At 30.8% G+C, this 18,946-nt stretch overlaps 1 protein-coding gene across 1 annotated transcript; it reads right to left on the bottom strand.

Moving 5' to 3' along the window:
- Positions 1-3,542: 3,542 nt before the first annotated feature.
- On the bottom strand, positions 3,543-4,440 carry CBG20534 (the record flags this gene model as incomplete). Its single annotated transcript, XM_045238514.1, has 2 exons — positions 3,543-3,615; positions 4,130-4,440. 2 exons carry the CDS (start codon positions 4,438-4,440, stop codon positions 3,543-3,545), a joined length of 384 nt encoding a protein of 127 aa, XP_045097074.1.
- Between the last annotated feature and the right edge of the window lie 14,506 nt (positions 4,441-18,946).

Below are 18,946 nucleotides of genomic sequence, written 5' to 3'. Positions count from 1 at the left end.
AAAAAGAGAGAGAAAGAATTCTAAAAGTCGAGGAGGGGTCAGAATTGTGCTCTTCCTCGATTATGCAAATATGAACAAGTTCTTCTTCTTCTTCTTCAGAATAAGAAGACGAAGAAGATGACGATGATGATGACAGAAAATAGAAGACGGACGTCTTCTGGACTCCAGAAGACGTGAGGAGAACTTTTGATTCAATCAGTGGAGTCCCCTCCGGAAAATTTTGATTTGATGGAAAACTTTTGGAAATTTTAGGAATTTTAGGAATTTTATTTTAGGAATTTTAGGAAATTTTAGGAAATTTCCTCATTTTTCAAAAAAAAAAATTTTTTGCGAAATTTTCAATTTTTCGAAAATTGTTTAAATGTGCTAAAATGAATTCTAAACGCATAAAAATGATAAAACGAGTCTTTTCACAAGATTCTGTAGCCTATATCCGTTTTGAAATCCGAAATAAGTGATTTCTTCCAAAACTCCAATGAATCGTAGTCCTTCGAAAATCACCCAATAGCCCTCAAATATTGTGAAAACATAGATTTACATACTTCTTGACTGATTTATAACAGTTCCGCAACCAATATGATCTGGTAATAGGGGGATTTCGACTGACATTTTGATTAGATAGAAGGCTTTTCAGCAGTGCTTCAAGAATTTTTCAGAAATTATCTTTTTCGAGCTTTTTTCCTACTGAAATAATAGAGCAAACATAGTTTTGATTTTCGAAAAGTTCAAAGCATTCCTCGAACATCAAAGAAAAAAAGAAAAAAGAAAATGGACAGTGACGGGATCGAACCCCAAACTTGTGATTACTATTCATCCCCACTATCCACTCGGCCACCGTTGCTCGTTTCTTCCACAGTGGAGAATGTATAGAGGAAAGGGGGGGGGGGGAAGTGGAAGGGAAGGAGGAGACCAAAAAAAACAGCATATTTTCAGACGGACTTTTCTCGGATTCTAGAAATTTGTGCAGAAAACCGAATACACCACAAGAAAGCCCGTATTTGAAACTATAAATGAGCAAATTTAATAAAAATTCTGAGATGAAGGCTAAACATGGTTCCCTTGTGAGAAACTTCTGAAAATCAAAAAATTGAATTTTCGAAAAAAAAAACACTTTGAAAATCCCGAAATTCAGGTATCCGACGATTTTCAGATTTTAAGATTTTTCCAAAATTTCAATTTTTGCTGGAATGTTCCAGAAGATACGTACCTACTTAGCATGAGTAGGTACATTCGCAAAGATACCTTGTCTCTCTTTTTCTCTCTCTCTCTCTCTCTCTCTCTCTCTCTCTCTCTCTCTCTCTCTCTCTCTCTCTCTTCAGAAAATGGAAGAATCTCGAAAAGCAAGACACCAGAAAAAGGGGTCGTCGCCTTCTTCTGGAGATTCATGAATTTTTCACAAACGGTACATATATTTATGTATATGAACACACGCCACACATATATAGATGTGGTAGGAGTATACTGAGGAAGGTCGGACAGAGACTTGGCTGGAATTTGAGAATTTTTCAAACTTCTCTGATGTTTTTAAAGCTTCTAAACACTGGAAAACTGCTCAAAATCACTTAAAACCCCTGGAAACCCCCAAAAAACACGGTTTTTGACCATTTTGAACTATGGTGTCCAGATGGCCTAGTGGGTTTTTCCACCCAATTTTTACCAATCTCAACACCAAAGTTCGATTCCTCTGGGTGTCAAAATTTTTTTTATTTTTATGTGGACCTCAGAAAACGCATTTTTATTAGTTTTAGACATCTGGATCACTTTAAAATCGGAAATTTCCAATTTTTAGGTGTAAGCAATTTAGAAAAATGGTGATTCTCTAGAAGGCCGATGTATTCATCTTTTGTGCCTCTTTTCCGCCATCAAAAGTTGGAAATTTTTAAGAAATTCTGAATTTAAAAGTTGCTAAAGCTCCTAAAACCATAAACGCCTCAAAAAAACCCAGAAAAAACAGCCAAAAATAATGATTTTTGAGCGTTTTCGAGTTCGACCTAATTTGGGAGCCTGAATTGAATTTTCCAACGTTTTATTCCTACATTTTTGACATTTTTAGAGTATCTGAACGTTCAAGAACATCCTAAAACCACTCAAAACCCTTAAAAAACCCTTAAAACAGTCATTTTTGACCATTTTGAACTATGGTGTCCAGATGGCCTAGTGGGTTTTTCCACCTAATTTCTACCAATCTCAACACCAAAGTTCGATTCCTCTGGGTGTCAAAATCTTTTTTATTTTTATGTGGACCTCAGAAAACGCATTTTTATCAGTTTTAGACATCTGGATCACTTTAGAATCGGAAATTTCCAATTTTTAGGTGTCAGAAATTTAGAAAAATGGTTTTTGGACTCTAACTTTTTTCAAAGTGGCTCAATTTTTATGAATTTAATATCAATCGATAGGAAATTTGATTTTACGTCGAATGATGTAAAAATTTTCAAAAAAAACGACGTACTGGGACAGAGAAACCCTAATATCAGTTGTCACCTAATTTTGACTAGTCAAGTCAATTTTTTGGCTCTAATTTTTACCAAAACACTTTAATTCTAAAGATTTTAATATCAATCGATAGGAAATTGAATTTTACATGATGCAAAGTTTGGGTAAATTCTATGATTTTGTTGTAATGGAATATTTGAAAATCTGAATTTCTGGAAATTTTGACGTTTTTGGAGGGTCTAAACATTGAGAAAATGTGAAAAAATCACTTAAAACTATCTAAAACCGCAAAAATCACCAAAAAAACGGTCATTTTTGACCATTTTGAATTTTAGTGTCCAAATGGCCTAGTGGATTTTTCCACCCAATTTCTACCGATCTCAACACCAAAGTTCGATTCCTCTGGGTGTCAAAACTTTTTTGATTTTTGTGTGGACCTCAAAAAATGCATTTTTATTGGTTTTGGATGTTTGGAAAGTTATTTTTTTTAATTTTAGGTCAAAAAATTAGTTTAGTTCATTTTTTGAGCCCTAACTTTTTTCAATGTGGACCAATTTTGACAAAAATTATATCAATCGATAGGAAATTGAAATTTGGATCGATTGAAATCAAATTTGATTAAAAAATCATGGATCTAGATGTTTTGGAGATCAAATAATGGGAAAAAAAAGGAAATTTTCCTAGTTGGATGTATAAATGAATAGAATAAAAAGGTTACGTATTCAGAAGAAGATGGGGGTAGTGCCCTCTTTTATGGAAATATCTGGAAGAAAATGAAAAAATATAATTAAGATAATTAGGTTGGGCAAGAGGAGGAGGGGAAACACATCCCTATGCTTTTTCTATAGAAATAGAATTTTAGAATTCTATGGATTTTTTTAAATAAAAGGAAAGACATTGAAGGCTGAGCAATGGAATTGTAAAAAAAAATGGAAACCTAAAATTCGTTTAAAGTCATTTTTTAAAATTTTCGAATTTTTGAAAAAAAATATGATTTTTAGGTCAAATAATCGATTTTTTGGGTTAAAAATGGCTAATTTTTTAAGGTTTTCAATAGTTTTGGTCACATTGAAACGCTCAAAATTGAGAAAAATAGGTCCAAAATCCTAAAAGCCATTTTTGGATTCATTTTTCATGGATTTTGGACCATTTTCATGACTTTCGGACCATTTTTCATAACTTTTGGACTATTTTTTATGGATTTTGGATCATTTTTCATAATTTTTAGTCCATTTTTCATGATTTTTAGACTATTTTTTATGGATTTTTGACCATTTTCCATGGATTTTGGATTTTTTTTCATGAATTTCGGACCATTTTTCATCATTTTTGGATCATTTTTCATGGATTTTGAACCATGTTTCACGATTTTTGGACCATTTTTCATGACTTTCGGACCATTTTTCATAACTTTTGGACCATTTTTTATGGATTTTGGACTATTTTTTATGGATTTTGGATCATTTTTCATAATTTTTAGTCCATTTTTCATGATTTTTAGACTATTTTTTATGGATTTTGGACCATTTTCCATAGATTTTGGATTTTTTTCATGAATTTCGGACCATTTTTCATGATTTTTGGACCATTTTTAGAGCATTTTTCGAGATTTTCGTACACAAAAAACTCACTATAAGTTCTCAATTTCTTATATTCCGTATCCGTATACTCAGTTCTCACGAATTCCGTCTGCTCGTCATCTGATCCTCCAGAATATCGTCCTTGACGTCGTTCGGGATGTTCTGGATTCTGCCAAATTACAGATTTCTCCTCTTCGCTCATCTGATGGATTTCGGGAGGTGGTGCGACGTCTTCAGAGCCTTCAGAATCTTCAGAATAGTCATCGTCGTCGTCTTCTTCATAATCAGAATGCCTTCGATGACGTCGTCGACGTCTTCTGATGGATTCAGAAGACGTGGAGTTCTTGGAGGATTCAGAAGAAATAGTAGAAGAGACTTCTGATGATGACGTGGATGAGGATTCAGAAAATGATGACGTCATCATAATGGAGAATAGAAGAAGTCGGATTAATTGCATTTTAGGTGCATATCGTCTACTGGAACACTTATATTATGTTGGGAAGGAAGAAATTTCAGCGATTTCAGAGAAAAGAAAGTTGCGAAATTCCGAAAATTCGGAATTCAAGAAATTCCTAGATTTCAGATTTTTCTGAAATTCCAGAAATCTGAAAATGGGAAAAATGGCAGGCTATTTTTTTTTCTAAATAATGCAATTATAATGTAATGAGATGTACATTTATTAGAGTTCTGCAAATGACACAAAATTCAAAAAAAATTAAAAGATGTAGAGATGGGGAGAGAGAGAGATACATTCATATTCCGGAAGCATTTTTCAACAAAAAATGGAAATTTTGACGTTTTTGGAGGGTCTAAACATTGAAAAAATGTGAAAAAATCACTTAAAACTATCTAAAACCGCAAAAATCACCAAAAAAACGGTCATTTTTGACCATTTTGAATTTTGGTGTTCAGATGGTCTAGTGGATTTTTCCACTCAATTTTTACCAATCTCAACACCAAAGTTCGATTCCTTCGGGTGTCAAAATTTTTTGTTTTTTGTGTGGACCTCGAAAAACACATTTTCATCTGTTTTAGACATTGGGAACGTTTTAAAAAAAATTCAGCCTAAAAATTTTTCGAAAAAAAATTTTTTTTTTTTGAAATTTTAAAAATTATGCGTTTTTAGAGTTGAAAAATGTCAAAAATCGCTGAAAACTACTCAAAACCATCTAAAATTCCCAAAAAACGGTCATTTTTGACTATTTTGAATTTTGGTGTTCAGATGGTCTAGTGGATTTTTCCACTCAATTTTTACCAATCTCAACACCAAAGTTCGATTCCTCCGGGTGTCAAAACTTTTTTGATTTTTGTGTGGAACTCAAAAAATGAATTTTTAAAGGTTTTGGACAGTGGGAACGTTGTAAAAAACATTTCAAAAACGTTTTTCATCCCAGAATGTTCCAAAAACTTCTCGAAAATGCTAAAACTAGTACATTTATCTTTTCCTTCCTCTTTTTCTTCTTCTTCTTCTTTCCCTAAAATTCCAAATTCCTAAAAGTTCAAGAAAACGAAGGAAGAAAAAGGTCAAAATGAGAAAAATCCGTCAAAAATTTCAAAGAAGAAGAAGAAGACGAAATGAGAAAAAAATGTGTATTTGACTTTCCTTTTCTGAGAAATTCAGAAGTTAGAAAGCGTTAGAATTCTGGAAAAATAATTTCGAAAAATGCCGTAAAACCTGTAATAGAAGGGCTTCCTGACTTTTAACTTTGAGCCAATTTATCTCGGTTCCTGATAAAGATATCAAAAAATTGTCAACTGATAAATTGTTTATCACAATATCTTATACATTTTACTAGTTGACACATTTTTGATATCTCTTATAGGAGCTGAGATAATTGAGCTCAAACTTGACAGTGTGGGGCGGGCCTCGCTAAAAATCCAAAAAAAAAAACATTTTTCTTCGAAAAATGTCATTTTGTGGTCGAAAAAAGAATGATGAGCAATCGATCATTTTTGCTGAAGGAAGGAGAAGAAAAGAAAAAAGATTGACACCCGAAATAATTTAAGTGAAAAGAAAAGGAAATTGAGAAAAAAGAGATGTTCGTTGAGGTGTTCGAAAAATTGAAGAGCCCCCACATACTGTCAAGTTTGAGCTCAAATATCTCAGCTCCTATAAGAGATATCAAAAATGTGCCAACTGATAAAATGTATAGGATATTATGATAAACAATTTATCAGTTGACAAATTTTTGATATCTTTATCAGCAACCGAGATAAATTGGCTCAAATGTTGAAAGTCAGGGGGGATCCTTCTATTCATGGAAATCTGAAAATTTCAGAAAAATGGAGCTTTAGAAACTTCAAAGTCAACAAAAACCAAGAAAGTCGAATTTCTGAAATTTTAGAATTTTAGCAAATTTCAGGCAGTTCCAAAAAGTTCAAAATTTTCCAAAAAATTGTAAAAAGTGCCCAAAAATAAAGTGTGGTGTTCTCTAGAAGTGTGAAAAAGTGTGACATTTCCTCCTCTTTTTTTTTTCGAAAAAAATACTTTGAAAGGTGCTTTTATGTGAATTGGACTGCAAAATAAAAGAGAGGCCGAAAGAAAACGGGCGGTCCGTTTTTTTTTCTTGAAAAAAATTTTTTTTTTCAGCAAAAAAAGTAGTATTGCTCATTTTTTTGGGGGGTGGAAGAGGATTATTTTATGGACTCCATATGTCACATTTTTTGTAGGAGGTCCTAGAAAAAGTATATGAAGTTTTTAAAGTCGAAAAATTTGAATTTAAATTTGAAAATCCAAATAATCGTATTTTTCAGAAATGCTTACCGCACCGTCCACTTTGAGCCTATATATCCCGCTTTTTTTGAAAGATATCAAAAAGTTTGTCAACTGATAAAATGTTTATCATAATATCAGAAACATTTTATCTGTTGACCACTTTTTGATATCTCTCACAGAAAATGAACTAGCTGGATTCAAATCTGCCGATTCAGTATACGGTTTCGGAAATTCAACATTTCAAAATCCAGGGATAAAAAATCTGAAAAATTCGGATTTTCTAATCAAAAAATACCTAGTTTTCAGCTAATTTTCATAGCTGAAAAATACAATTTTTGAGGTCCCAAAAAGAGAAAAAAATAGCAAATATTTCGTGACAAGCTTCTCTCAATTTTCCCCAACTAGGCGGGGTTGCCTAACGCCGGAAACATTGTTCCCTCCCCTCGTTTTTCTCCCAATTTTTCTGTCAACTTTCTGACTTTTTTCTCTGGAAAAGAGATTGAGAGAGAGAGAGAGAGAAAAAAGAAGAATAATTTGGATATATTTTTAATAAGGAAAATAAGTTGAAAATGAAGTGAACTACCGTAAAGAAGACGTCAAGTGGTAGAAGAGGACGGTGCCCCCTTTTTAATAATTGCTCATTCTTAATTATAGGGTCCCTCTTAGGAATTTTGCCACGTGGCGTTTTTAGGACCCAAAAAAACGGAAATCCGCTTTTTTTTGTAATTTAGAAATTTCTAAACTTCTGAAATGTTGACAATTAAAAATTTCAGAAATTCAGAAATTCAGAACTTTCTGAACTTTCTGAAAAAACACACTTATAGAACGCCACCCGAATCGTCAAATTTGAGCCTATGTATCTCATTTCCTGTGAGAGATATCAAAAATTGTCAACTGATGAAATGTTGCTGATATCATGATAATCATTTTATCATTTGACAACTTTTTGATATCTTTCAAAAGAAGTTAGATATATAGGATCAAAGTGGACGGTCTTTTACAAATATTTTCAGATTTATATATATACTTTTTTTGGAATTATTCGAAATTCAGAATTTTCGGAGTATTCTGGATAATTCTAACACCCAAACCTGTATTAGAAAGGCCCTTCAAGAGAGGCTTGGAAAAATAAAAGGCCCGGGGGCCCCCCGCAATAGAAGGGCCCTCCGGAGGTACCTTGGAAAAATAGAAGGACCGGCCCTTCTAATACAGGTTTCACGGTATCCGATTTTCAGAAAGTTCTGAAACTTCTGAATTTCTGAATTTCTGAATTTCTAATTTTTTGAATTTCTGAATTTCTGAAATTTTTAATTTTCAACATTTCAGAAGTTTAGAAATTTCTAAATTACAAAAAAAAGCGGTTTTCCGCTTTTTTGGGTCTTAAAAACGCCACGTGGCAAAATTCCTAAGAGGGACCCTATAATTAGAATGAGCAATTATTAAAAAGAGGGCATCGTCCTCTTCTACCACTTGACGTCTTCTTCAATTGCTCATTCTTCGTTTATAGAGAGAAGAAAAAGGGGGAATTGGGGGGAGGGAGAGAGCAATTATTTATGATAATGAGTCGCCCTACTCCCGAGAAAATGTTTCCGGTTTTCGAGAAAATGACGAAAGAGCGGGAAATTGCAGAAATTTTGAAGGATTGTTGATCTGAAAAAGGGCAAAAATTTTGAAAAAATCCGAAAAAAAAATGTTTTCAAATTTTTTTTTCAAAATTTTCAAAGTTTTCAAAAATTCATTGTTTTCTTGTTATTTTTGACAAATTTTTACTATTTGAGAATGCTGTAAAAATCCCTATTTGTCCCATGTAAAAAGAAAAATGAGACACGACTCATAAAAAATTCATAATCTGGGAAAAAGAAGAAGAAAAGAGAAGAGAGAAATAAGGAAATAGTAAAAATTATCAAATTTTCAGAGTTTCGATTTTTTCAAAAATTTCACCCTTTTCCCGCAATTCCAAATACCGTAAAACCTGTAATAGAAAGGCTCTCTAATTTTCAACATTTGAGCCAATTTATCTCGGTTCCTGATAAAGATATCAGAAAGTTGTCAACTGATAAATTGTTTATCACAATATCCTATACATTTTATCAGTTGACACATTTTTGATATCTCTTATAGGAGCTGAGATAATTGAGCTCAAACTTGACAGTATGTGGGGGTCCTTCAATTTTTCGAACACCTCAACGAACACCTCTTTTTTCTCAATTTCCTTTTTTTTTCACTTAAATTATTTCGGGTGTCAATCTTTTTTCTTTTCTTCTCCTTCCTTCAGCAAAAATGATCGATTGCTCATCATTCTTTTTTCGACCACAAAATGACATTTTTCGGAGAAAAATGTTATTTTTTGGATTTTTAGCGAGGCCCGCACTGTCAAGTTTGAGCCCAATTATCTCAGCTCCTATAAGAGATATCAAAAATGTGTCAACTAGTAAAATGTATAGGATATTGTGATAAACAATTTGTCAGTTGACAAACATTTTACATCTTTATCAGAAACCGAGATAAATTGGCTCAAAGTTAAAAGTCAGGGAGCCCTTCTATTACAGGTTTTACGGCATTTTTTGAAATTGGCTCTTCTATTACAGGTATATTAGATTTTTCATATTTCAGAGATTTGTACGATTTTCTCTAAAAATTCTTTTCAAAAAATGTTCTAGATGCAAAATGAAAAAAATTTGGGTCACGCCCGGATGGACAAGTTTCCATTTGGAGCAGGAGAAAAATTATTTCGAGAGATTGAGAGACGCAGAGAAACGAGAGAGAGAGAGAGAGAGAGAGAGAGAGAGAGAGGCGCAGAGAATAAAAAAGTACAAGAATATTAAATGAGATATCCCAGAGAGTAGGTGGTGACCACAAGAGTCCATTTAGCTGGATTGGATTGGAATGGACCAAAAAGGGGCGGGGCTTAATATTTTTTAGAAAATTCAAAACATTTCAAAAATCTACTAGTTTAGAAATTTAGAAATTCAGAAATTCAGAAATTCAGAATTTCAGAAATTTAGAAATTCAGAAATTCAGAAATTTAGAAATTCAGAAATTCAGAAATTCAGAAATTCAGAAATTCAGAAATTCAGAAATTCAGATATTCAGAAATTCAGAAATTCAGAAATTCAAAAAATCAAAAATTCAGATATTCAGAAGTTCTGAAATTCTGAAATTCAGAAAACCAAAAATTCAGAAATTCAGAAATTCGGAAATTCAGAATTTCAGAAATTCAAAAAATCAAAAATTCAGATATTCAGAAATTCCTAAATTCAGAAATTCAGAAATTCAGAAATTCAGAAATTCAGAAACTCAGAAATTCAGAAATTCAGAAATTCAGAAATTCAGAAATTCAGAAATTCAGAAATTCAGAAATTCAGAAATTCAGAAATTCAGAAATTCAGAAATTCAGAAATTCAGAAATTCAGAAATTCAGAAATTCAGAAATTCAGAAATGAATATTTCCAGACAAATTGTACTAGTCTTAAAAAACTGAGCAAAACTGAGAAATTTGAAAAAAGAGGAGCTTAAAAAAAGATGGACCCCACCACAGTGGGGGGGGAAATTAATTGTCTGGAATTGGAAATTCAATTACTTCCATTTTTAGAAAATTGTTTTTTTTTCTAATTTTTCGTTGTTGATGTTTTTGTAAAAAACGAAAATTTACAAAAATTAAAAAACACTTTTTTTTCAAACATTTTAGATTTCGAACTTTTTGAAATACCGTAAAACCTGTAATAGAAGGGCCCCCACGCTTTCAAATTTAAGCTCAATTATCTCAGCTCCTATAAGAGATATCAAAAATGTGTCAACTGATAAAATGTATAAGATATTATGATAAAAAATTTATCAGTTGACAAATTTTTGATATCTTTATCAGGAACCAAGATAAATTGATAATTCTCATCAGTTGACAAATTTTTCAGGTTTTACGGTAATTTTTGTTGAATTTCTGAATTTCTGAATATTTGAATTTCTTGAATTTTCGAATTTCTTATTTTTCGCATTTTTTTTTCCAAAAGTTAGAATTTTGCAAAACCAAAAAAGAGAAAAAAAGAAGATCCAGAAACTTCTAGAAAACTTTTTTTGTCAAAATTTTCCCATGATTAATGGTAATGATGATACAGAATAACTCGCGTTTGGGTCAAAGTCTCTTGGGACATTTTTGTCCCAAAAAGGGACAGAAATATGAAAAATGGTGGAAAATTTGGAATAGAAAAAAGTTTTGGAGACAAATATGGAGTAAATAAGTATAGTTGAAAACTTCAAAAATTCAAAAATTCAAAAAATTTGAAAAAAATTGAAATTTACAGATATTGAGAAGTTCCAAATCTTAAAATCCAGAAATCCAAAAAATTGAAATTTCGACAATTAAAACAATTCTAAAACTCGAAAATTCTTAACTTCAGAAGTTTGAAAAAAATTCTGAAATTTAGATTTTTGAATTTTTGAATTTCTGAATTTCCGAATTTTTGAATTTCTGAATTTTTGAATTTCTGAATTTCAATAATTTTTTGTTCACAATTTTTAAAATTCTATAAATTCTGGATTTTGAAAAGTCTAAAATTTTCAAAAATAAAAATCTAAAATTTTCAAAATAAAAAAAAATGTTCAAATGTCCAAAACTGTTTCAAAATTATAGAATTTCATAAATAATTGTTATGAGAAATGTCTGAAAAATTCAGAATTCAAAAATTTAGGACGTTCAGAATTTAATAGTTTTGCGTTCCCAAAAACTTGCGTCCAGAAATTCCAGATAGTTGAATTTTCAAATTTGTATATTTTCAGAAATTCAGTTTTTTTTTTGGAATCCTGACTTTTTTTGGAATCCCGAGAACCCGGAATTTCTGAATTTTCGAATTTCTGAATTTCTGAATTTTCGAATATCCGGATTACTGGATTTTTGAATTTTTGAATTTCTGAATTTCCGAATTTTTGAATTTCTGAATTTTCGAATTTCTGAATTTCTGAATTTTCAAATTTCTGAATTTCTGAATTTTTGAATTTTCGAATATCCTGATTACTGGATTTTTGAATTTTTGAATTTCTGAATTTCCGAATTTTTGAATTTCTGAATTTTCGAATTTCTGAATTTCTGAATTTTCAAATTTCTGAATTTCCGAATTTTTGAATTTCTGAATTTCCGAATTTTTGAATTTCTGAATTTTCGAATTTCTGAATTTCTGAATTTTCAAATTTCTGAATTTCTGAATTTTATAAATTTTCGAATATCCTGATTACTGGATTTTTGAATTTTTGAATTTCTGAATTTCCGAATTTTTGAATTTCTGAATTTTCGAATTTCTGAATTTTCGAATTTCTGAATTTTCGAATTTCTGAATTTCTGAATTTCTGAAATTGAATTTCTGAATTTCAGAAATTCGAAAAAAAAAATTCAGAAATTCGGGCCCGGGTTCTCAAACTTGGAAAAAATTTTGAAAAAAATTTTTTTTTTGAAAACCCGGGAAGAGACGGGCCGGGCAGGGCTTTTCTCAGAATTCTCAGGGCCCGGCCCGGCCCGTTGCCAGTATGAAATAAATAAATAAAAACTGAATAACCAAAAACCAAAAAATCCCAAAATAAAAAAAAATTATTTAAACTTTTTTTTTTCAATTTCCAGGTTTCTAAAAAAAGTTGATATCAACAAATATGTAGAAAACATGGCACTTTTCCCCATACACCTCTAGAAAACAATCATCAAAATCTTCTCTGCGTCTCTCAATTTTTTTATACTATTTTTGTTTTGCTTCATCTACTCAACGTCAAGTGGATGTTGAGTTTCTAAAACTACAAATAACAGGAAAAATTGAAAATCATAAAAATTAATTTCCGGTTTTCGCTCTTAATTTTTTTCCTCGAATTTTTAGAATAACTTTTTTTTCAATAATTTCCAATTTCCTGTTAATTTCCGTAAATGGGAAAGTATAGGAAATTTCAAAAATACGCAATTTTATTAGATTAAATGAAATCCATTAGGATTTTATTCGGGAGATTTAAAATGGAAACAATGGGGAGACAGGGAGACTTTCATAGAAATTTTGAATGAATAGAAGGATTTTAGGATTCGTTAGATTCTTTAGAAATTTAAGAAATTTCATTATTCTAAAGTTTGAAAATATAAGATTCCCAAAAAGAATTAATTGGGATCTTAATCTAAAAATAAGAGAAATTCAGGGGGTTTTTGAATTTTTGAATTTTCAAAATTCTAGAAATTCCAGATCGAAATCCAAAGAAACACACACACACACATTTTCTTTGTTTCTTCAGATTTTCTATCATTTCTTCTTCTTTTCTTCTTCTCAAATTACTAGAATATCTTATCCTTCATCATAATCTTCTACTCTGGAGAAGATCAAATTTCAAATAGGACAAAAAAACGAATTTAGAGAAATTTTAAAGTGAAATTTGGAAAGTCAGGATTCCAAAAAAAAAACTGAAATTCTGAAAATATACAAATTTGAAAATTCAACTATCTGGAATTTCTGGACGCAAGTTTTTGGGAACGCAAAACTATTAAATTCTGAACGTCCTAAATTTTTGAATTCTGAATTTTTCAGACATTTCTCATAACAATTATTTATGAAATTCTATAATTTTGAAACAGTTTTGAACATTTGAACATTTTTTTTATTCTGAAAATTTTAGATTTTTATTTTTGAAAATGTTAGACTTTTCAAAATCCAGAATTCATAGAATTTTAAAAATTGTGAACAAAAAATTATTGAAATTCAGAAATTCAAAAATTCGGAAATCCAGTTGTCCGGATATTCGAAAATTCAGAAATTCGAAAATTCAGAAATTCAGAAATTCAAAAATCCAGTAATCCGGATATTCGAAAATTCAAAAATTCAGAAATTCAGAAATTCGAAAATTCAGAAATTCAAAAATTCGGAAATTCAGAGATTCAAAAATTCAAGAATCCAGTAATCCGGATATTCGAAAATTCAAAAACTCAGAAATTCAGAAATTCGAAAATTCAGAAATTCAGAAATTCGAAAATTCAGAAATCCGGATATTCGAAAATTCAAAAATTCAAAAATTCAGAAATTCGAAAATTCAGAAATTCAGAAATTCAGAAATTCAAAAATTCAGAAATTCAGAAATTCGAAAATTCAAAAATTCAGCAATTCGAAAATTCAGAAATTCAGAAATTCAGAAATTCAGAAATTCAGAAATCCAGTAATCCGGATATTCGAAAATTCAAAAATTCAGAAATTCAGAAATTCGAAAATTCAGAAATTCAGAAATTCGAAAATTCAGAAATTCAGAAATTCAAAAATTCAGAAATTCAGAAATTCGAAAATTCAGAAATTCAGAAATTCGAAAATTCAGAAATTCAAGACTTCTCCAGAAATTTTTGGCAACAAAAAAATTGTATATACAAATATAGAAGCTGCAGAAGAATATCCATTGAAAATTCCTCCTCCCACTCTCCAAACATAATGGGTGTGAATGATCGGTTTCTCTCTCTCTCTATCTATCTAAACTGGTCCGTCCCCCAAGGGACCATCAGTTTAGATCATCGTCATCTTAGAATGGACCCAAAAGAAGACATAAAAACTATGCAACAAGAGAAAAACGAGGAAGAAAAAGATGTTCCAACTCCTAGAGGAGACAAGTAATGATGAAGAGGGAGGCTACACGAAAAATGACAAATTTTACCCCATGGGCCATAACTTTGGTATATTGAAATGTACATTTTCTTGTAGAATATTTGAAAATCTACTTTAATTTTTTGAATTTTCGAAAAATATAAATTTTGAAGGAAGTTACAGGGTTCTAAAAAGTGTGATGTCATTTGTAAGCCAATCTGGATGCAAACTTAGACACAAAGGGGACAAATGGGACATTCATATTCAGATTTGTATATTATTTTGTAGACCTTTTTAAAATCAACATTTTAGTTTTTGAAATTTCGAAAAATATTGATTTTGAAGAAATTTACAGGCTTCGAAACAAATAAGGCGCCCAACAAAATCAATTTCTAATACTTTTTTGCCTGTAACTTTCTTCAAACTCAAAATTTCCAAAAAATCTAAACTGAAAAATGTAGAAAATGACAAGAACTTTCAAATTAAATAAATTCAAGCTTTCGAATTTTTGTAAAATTTGGATTTTGAAGGAAAATGTTCCTTAAACCCCTCAAGAAGAGATAAGTAATGATGAAGAGGGGGGCTACACGAAAAATGACAAATTTTACCCTATGTGAAATTTTTTGAAATATTGAAATGTATATTTTCTTGTATAAATTTTGAAAATCTAGATATTCCTTTTTGAATTTTCAAAAATTATCGAGTATGAAAAAAGTTACAGGCTTCTGAACCAAAAAAACTCGATTTTAGCTACTTTTTTGCCTGTAACTCTCTTGAAACTCAACATCTTGAATTGATCTAAAATGGAAAACGTAAAACATTTTCAGAGTTTCAAAATGGTATAAAATTCAACTAATTGAATTTCCGAAAAATATTGAGTTTGAATGAAAATGTTCCAAAACTTTCTCTAGAGGAGACAATGAAGAGGGGGGCTACACGAAAAATGACCAATTTTACCCCATGGGCTAGTTTCAATGTATCAAAATGTATATTTTCTAGTAGAAAAGTTTGAGATCTATGTGTAATTTTTTGAATTTCCAGCAAATATTGAGTTTGAAGAAAGTTACAGGCTTAATAAACCAATGTAATGCGTCTTGTTACCCTATCGTGGACTAAATTGATCATCAAAGGGGCAAATGGGACATGTTTATATGATAGTTTGAATTAGTTTATCAAGATTCTCCAGATCTAAATGTACCTTTTCGAATTTTTTGAAAAATTTGGTTTTGAAGAAAGTTACAGGCTTCTAAACAACTTTAAAGCACTTTTTTTGTCTGTAACTCTCTTCAAACTCAAAACTATGGAATTATCCGAAATGGAACATGTGGAAAATTACAAAAGCTTCGAAATTATTCAAAAATTGACTTTTCGAATTTTCAAAAAATATTGAGTTTGAAGGAAGTTACAGACATCTAAACCAATGTAATGCTTCTTGTCATCCTATCTTGGACTAAATTGATCATTAAAGGGACAAATGGGACAACTAAATACAAAGTTTTATATGATTTTATTAGGATTTTCCAGATCTACATTTCACTTTTTGAATTTTCAAAAAATTTTGATTTTGAAGAAAGTTACAGGCACCTAAACCAATTTCAGGCAACAAAAACAGAACTTTAGAAGAATTTTTGCATATAACTTTCTTCAAACTTAAAATTTTGCAATTTTCTAAATTGGAAAAAGTAGGAAAGAACATTTCAAATCGATTGGTGTACAAATCAAAACACTAAAAGCAATATGAAAAAAGTTATGGTCGAAAAACAAAAAAAATTAACAAAAAAATTCTGAAAATGATCTGAAAGAAAAGTGTCGCAGAAATCAATGAAAAATGGACCGAAATCATGAAAAAATGAGTTCAAAATCTTTTTTACGGTTTTAAACGCATTAAATAACCCAGAGAAACGAAATTCTCAAAGTTTTTATTGAAAATTTTCAAAAATTCCAAAAATAGAACTAACCTTCTAAAGTCAAATTGACACTCAGATGATTCGCAGCCAATATCAAATTGGTCAACGGTAGATAGAGTCCCGCCATGGCTACGGCTCACCTGAAATTTTGGGGAATAAAATATTTGGCGGGAATTCGAATATTTTGAAAAAATAAAGAAACTCTTACCTCCCAGTTGTGTCGTTCAAAATCGAATTTTTACCGATTTTCAAAATTTCCAGAGTCGAAATTAACCTGAAAAATGAAGTTTATTTAAAGAATTTATACGAAAAAAATTGCGAAAAAAAAGTTGAAAAATGTGATTTGCGGAAATTTTTGGTTTCTTGGTGTGGGAATAAAAGCTATTCAGAATCACATGTGAGAAAAATAGCATAGAATTTTTTAATTCTTTTTTTTTTTGAATTTCTGAATTTCTGAATTTTAGAATTTCTGAATTTCTGAATTTCTGAATTTCTGAATTTCTGAATTTTAGAATTTCTGAATTTCTGAATTTCTGAATTTCTGAATTTCTGAATTTCTGAATTTCTGAATTTCTGAATTTCTGAATTTCTGAATTTCTGAATTTAGGAATTTCTGAAGTTCTGAATTTCTGAATTTAGGAATTTCTGAATTTCTGAATTTCTGAATTTCTGAATTTCTGAATTTTAGAATTTCTGAATTTCTGAATTTCTGAATTTCTGAATTTCTGAATTTCTGAATTTCTGAATTTCTGAATTTCTGAATTTCTGAATTTAGGAATTTCTGAAGTTCTGAATTTCTGAATTTAGGAATTTCTGAATTTCTGAATTTCTGAATTTCTGAATTTCTGAATTTCTGAATTTCTAAATTTCTGAATTTCTGAATTTCTCCATTTTTGAATTTCTGAATTTCTGAATTTCTGAATTTCTGAATTTCTAAATTTCTGAATTTCTGAATTTCTCCATTTTTGAATTTCTCCATTTTTGAATTTCTGAATTTCTGAATTTCTGAATTTCTCCATTTTTGAATTTCTGAATTTCTGAATTTCTGAATTTCTGAATTTCTGAATTTCTAAATTTCTGAATTTCTGAATTTCTGATTTCTGAATTTCTGAATTTCTGAATTTCTAAATTTCCGAATTTCTGAATTTCCGAATTTCTGAATTTCCGAATTTTTCCATTTCTAAATTTTCGAAAAATTCTGAAAATATAAAAATAAAATAGAATTTTGAACCTCCAATAAAATTCTAAAAACAAAAAAAAAGGAATAATTTCAAAAATCATTGAAGCGAAAATGAAAGAAGTTTCAATGAAATTTTGATTTTGGACCCAAAAAAAAGGAAAAAAAGAACAATTGAAAGTTGTAGGAAAAGGACAGAATCATGAGAAAAATCTCATGAAAAATTTATTAGGATTTTTTGAGAAAAAGGATAAAAAATTTTAAAATTTTGGATTTTTTTTTTGAATCTATATACCTGAGCAATTACCATAAGAATGACAGACGGTGGTGTATATTTATGGGTAAATAAAGGAATATATAAGTGAAATTGAGTGTGAAATTATTCCCCTCCCTTCCCTCCCTCCTTTTTCGGAAATCCCATTGCTCATTTTTATCGGTCCCGCTTTTTGAATAGAAAGACGACCAGTAATTAGTTTCCGGTTATCGAGAAAGCATTCAAGGATATAGCAAAGATTTTCCAAAACAAAAAAAAACTTGAAAATAGAGCTTTGAAACTTTAAAAATCTGAATTTTGAGCGCTAAAACCCGAAGATACGGCTTTGAAAATGTCAAAATCGAGTTTCCCATGCATTTTTACCTCTGGTAACAAATTTTTAGCTCGCTAGCTCGATTTGTCGTAAAATTAGGTGTCTTGTCTGCAAACACCAGGTAGATCAAAGTGTTTGCGGACCAAACACTACATTTTACGACACATTGAGCTAGACGGCTGAAAATTGGTTACCAGACGTTAAAAAAACGTGGGAAACTTGACTACCTCAGACCCAAATTCAGACCCTGGAACCTTGAAAATAACAATTTTAATGGTTCCAGGGTCTAAATTCCGGTGCGAAACTATCAAAATCGAGTTTCCCATCCCTTTTTACACCTGGAAACCAATTTTCAGCTTGCTAGCTCAATTTGTCGTGAAATTTGGTGAATTGTCTGCAAACACCGATGAGGTGCAGACCAGACACCAAATTTTACGACAAATTGAGCTAAACGGCTGAAAATTGGCTTCCGGGGGTAAAAAGTTATGGGAAACTCGATTTTGAAAGTTTCAGACGCAAATCTTGACCCTGGAACCTTGAAAATAAAAAAGAACAATTTTCTAGGTTCTAGGGTCAGCATTTGGGTCTGAGGTAGTCAAAATCGAGTTTTTCACGCTTTTCTACCCCTGGACACCAATTTTCAGTTCTCTAGCTTAACTTGTCGTGTAATACGGTGCATTGTCTGCAAACACTTTGATCTACACAGTGTTTGCAGACAGTGCATCACATTTCACGACAAATCGAGCTAGGGAGCTGAAAATTGGTTTTTTAGGGTGACAAGACATGGGGAACTCGATTTTGACTATTTCAGACCTAAGTTTTGTCCCTGAAACTGTAAAAATAACTATTTTCTAGTTTTGAAAATTGAAATTTCACATTCAAATTGTCAAAATCGAGTTTCCCATGCTTTTGTACCCCTGGACAATAATTTTCAGCTACCTAGCTCTATTTGTCGTGCTATTTGGT

This window comes from Caenorhabditis briggsae, assembly GCF_000004555.2.
Source record: "Caenorhabditis briggsae complete genome, chrV, whole genome shotgun sequence".
Lineage (NCBI taxonomy): Eukaryota > Metazoa > Nematoda > Chromadorea > Rhabditida > Rhabditidae > Caenorhabditis > Caenorhabditis briggsae.
The sequence above is the reverse complement of the archived record's forward strand: the minus strand, read 5'-3'. Positions and strand labels throughout refer to the sequence as shown.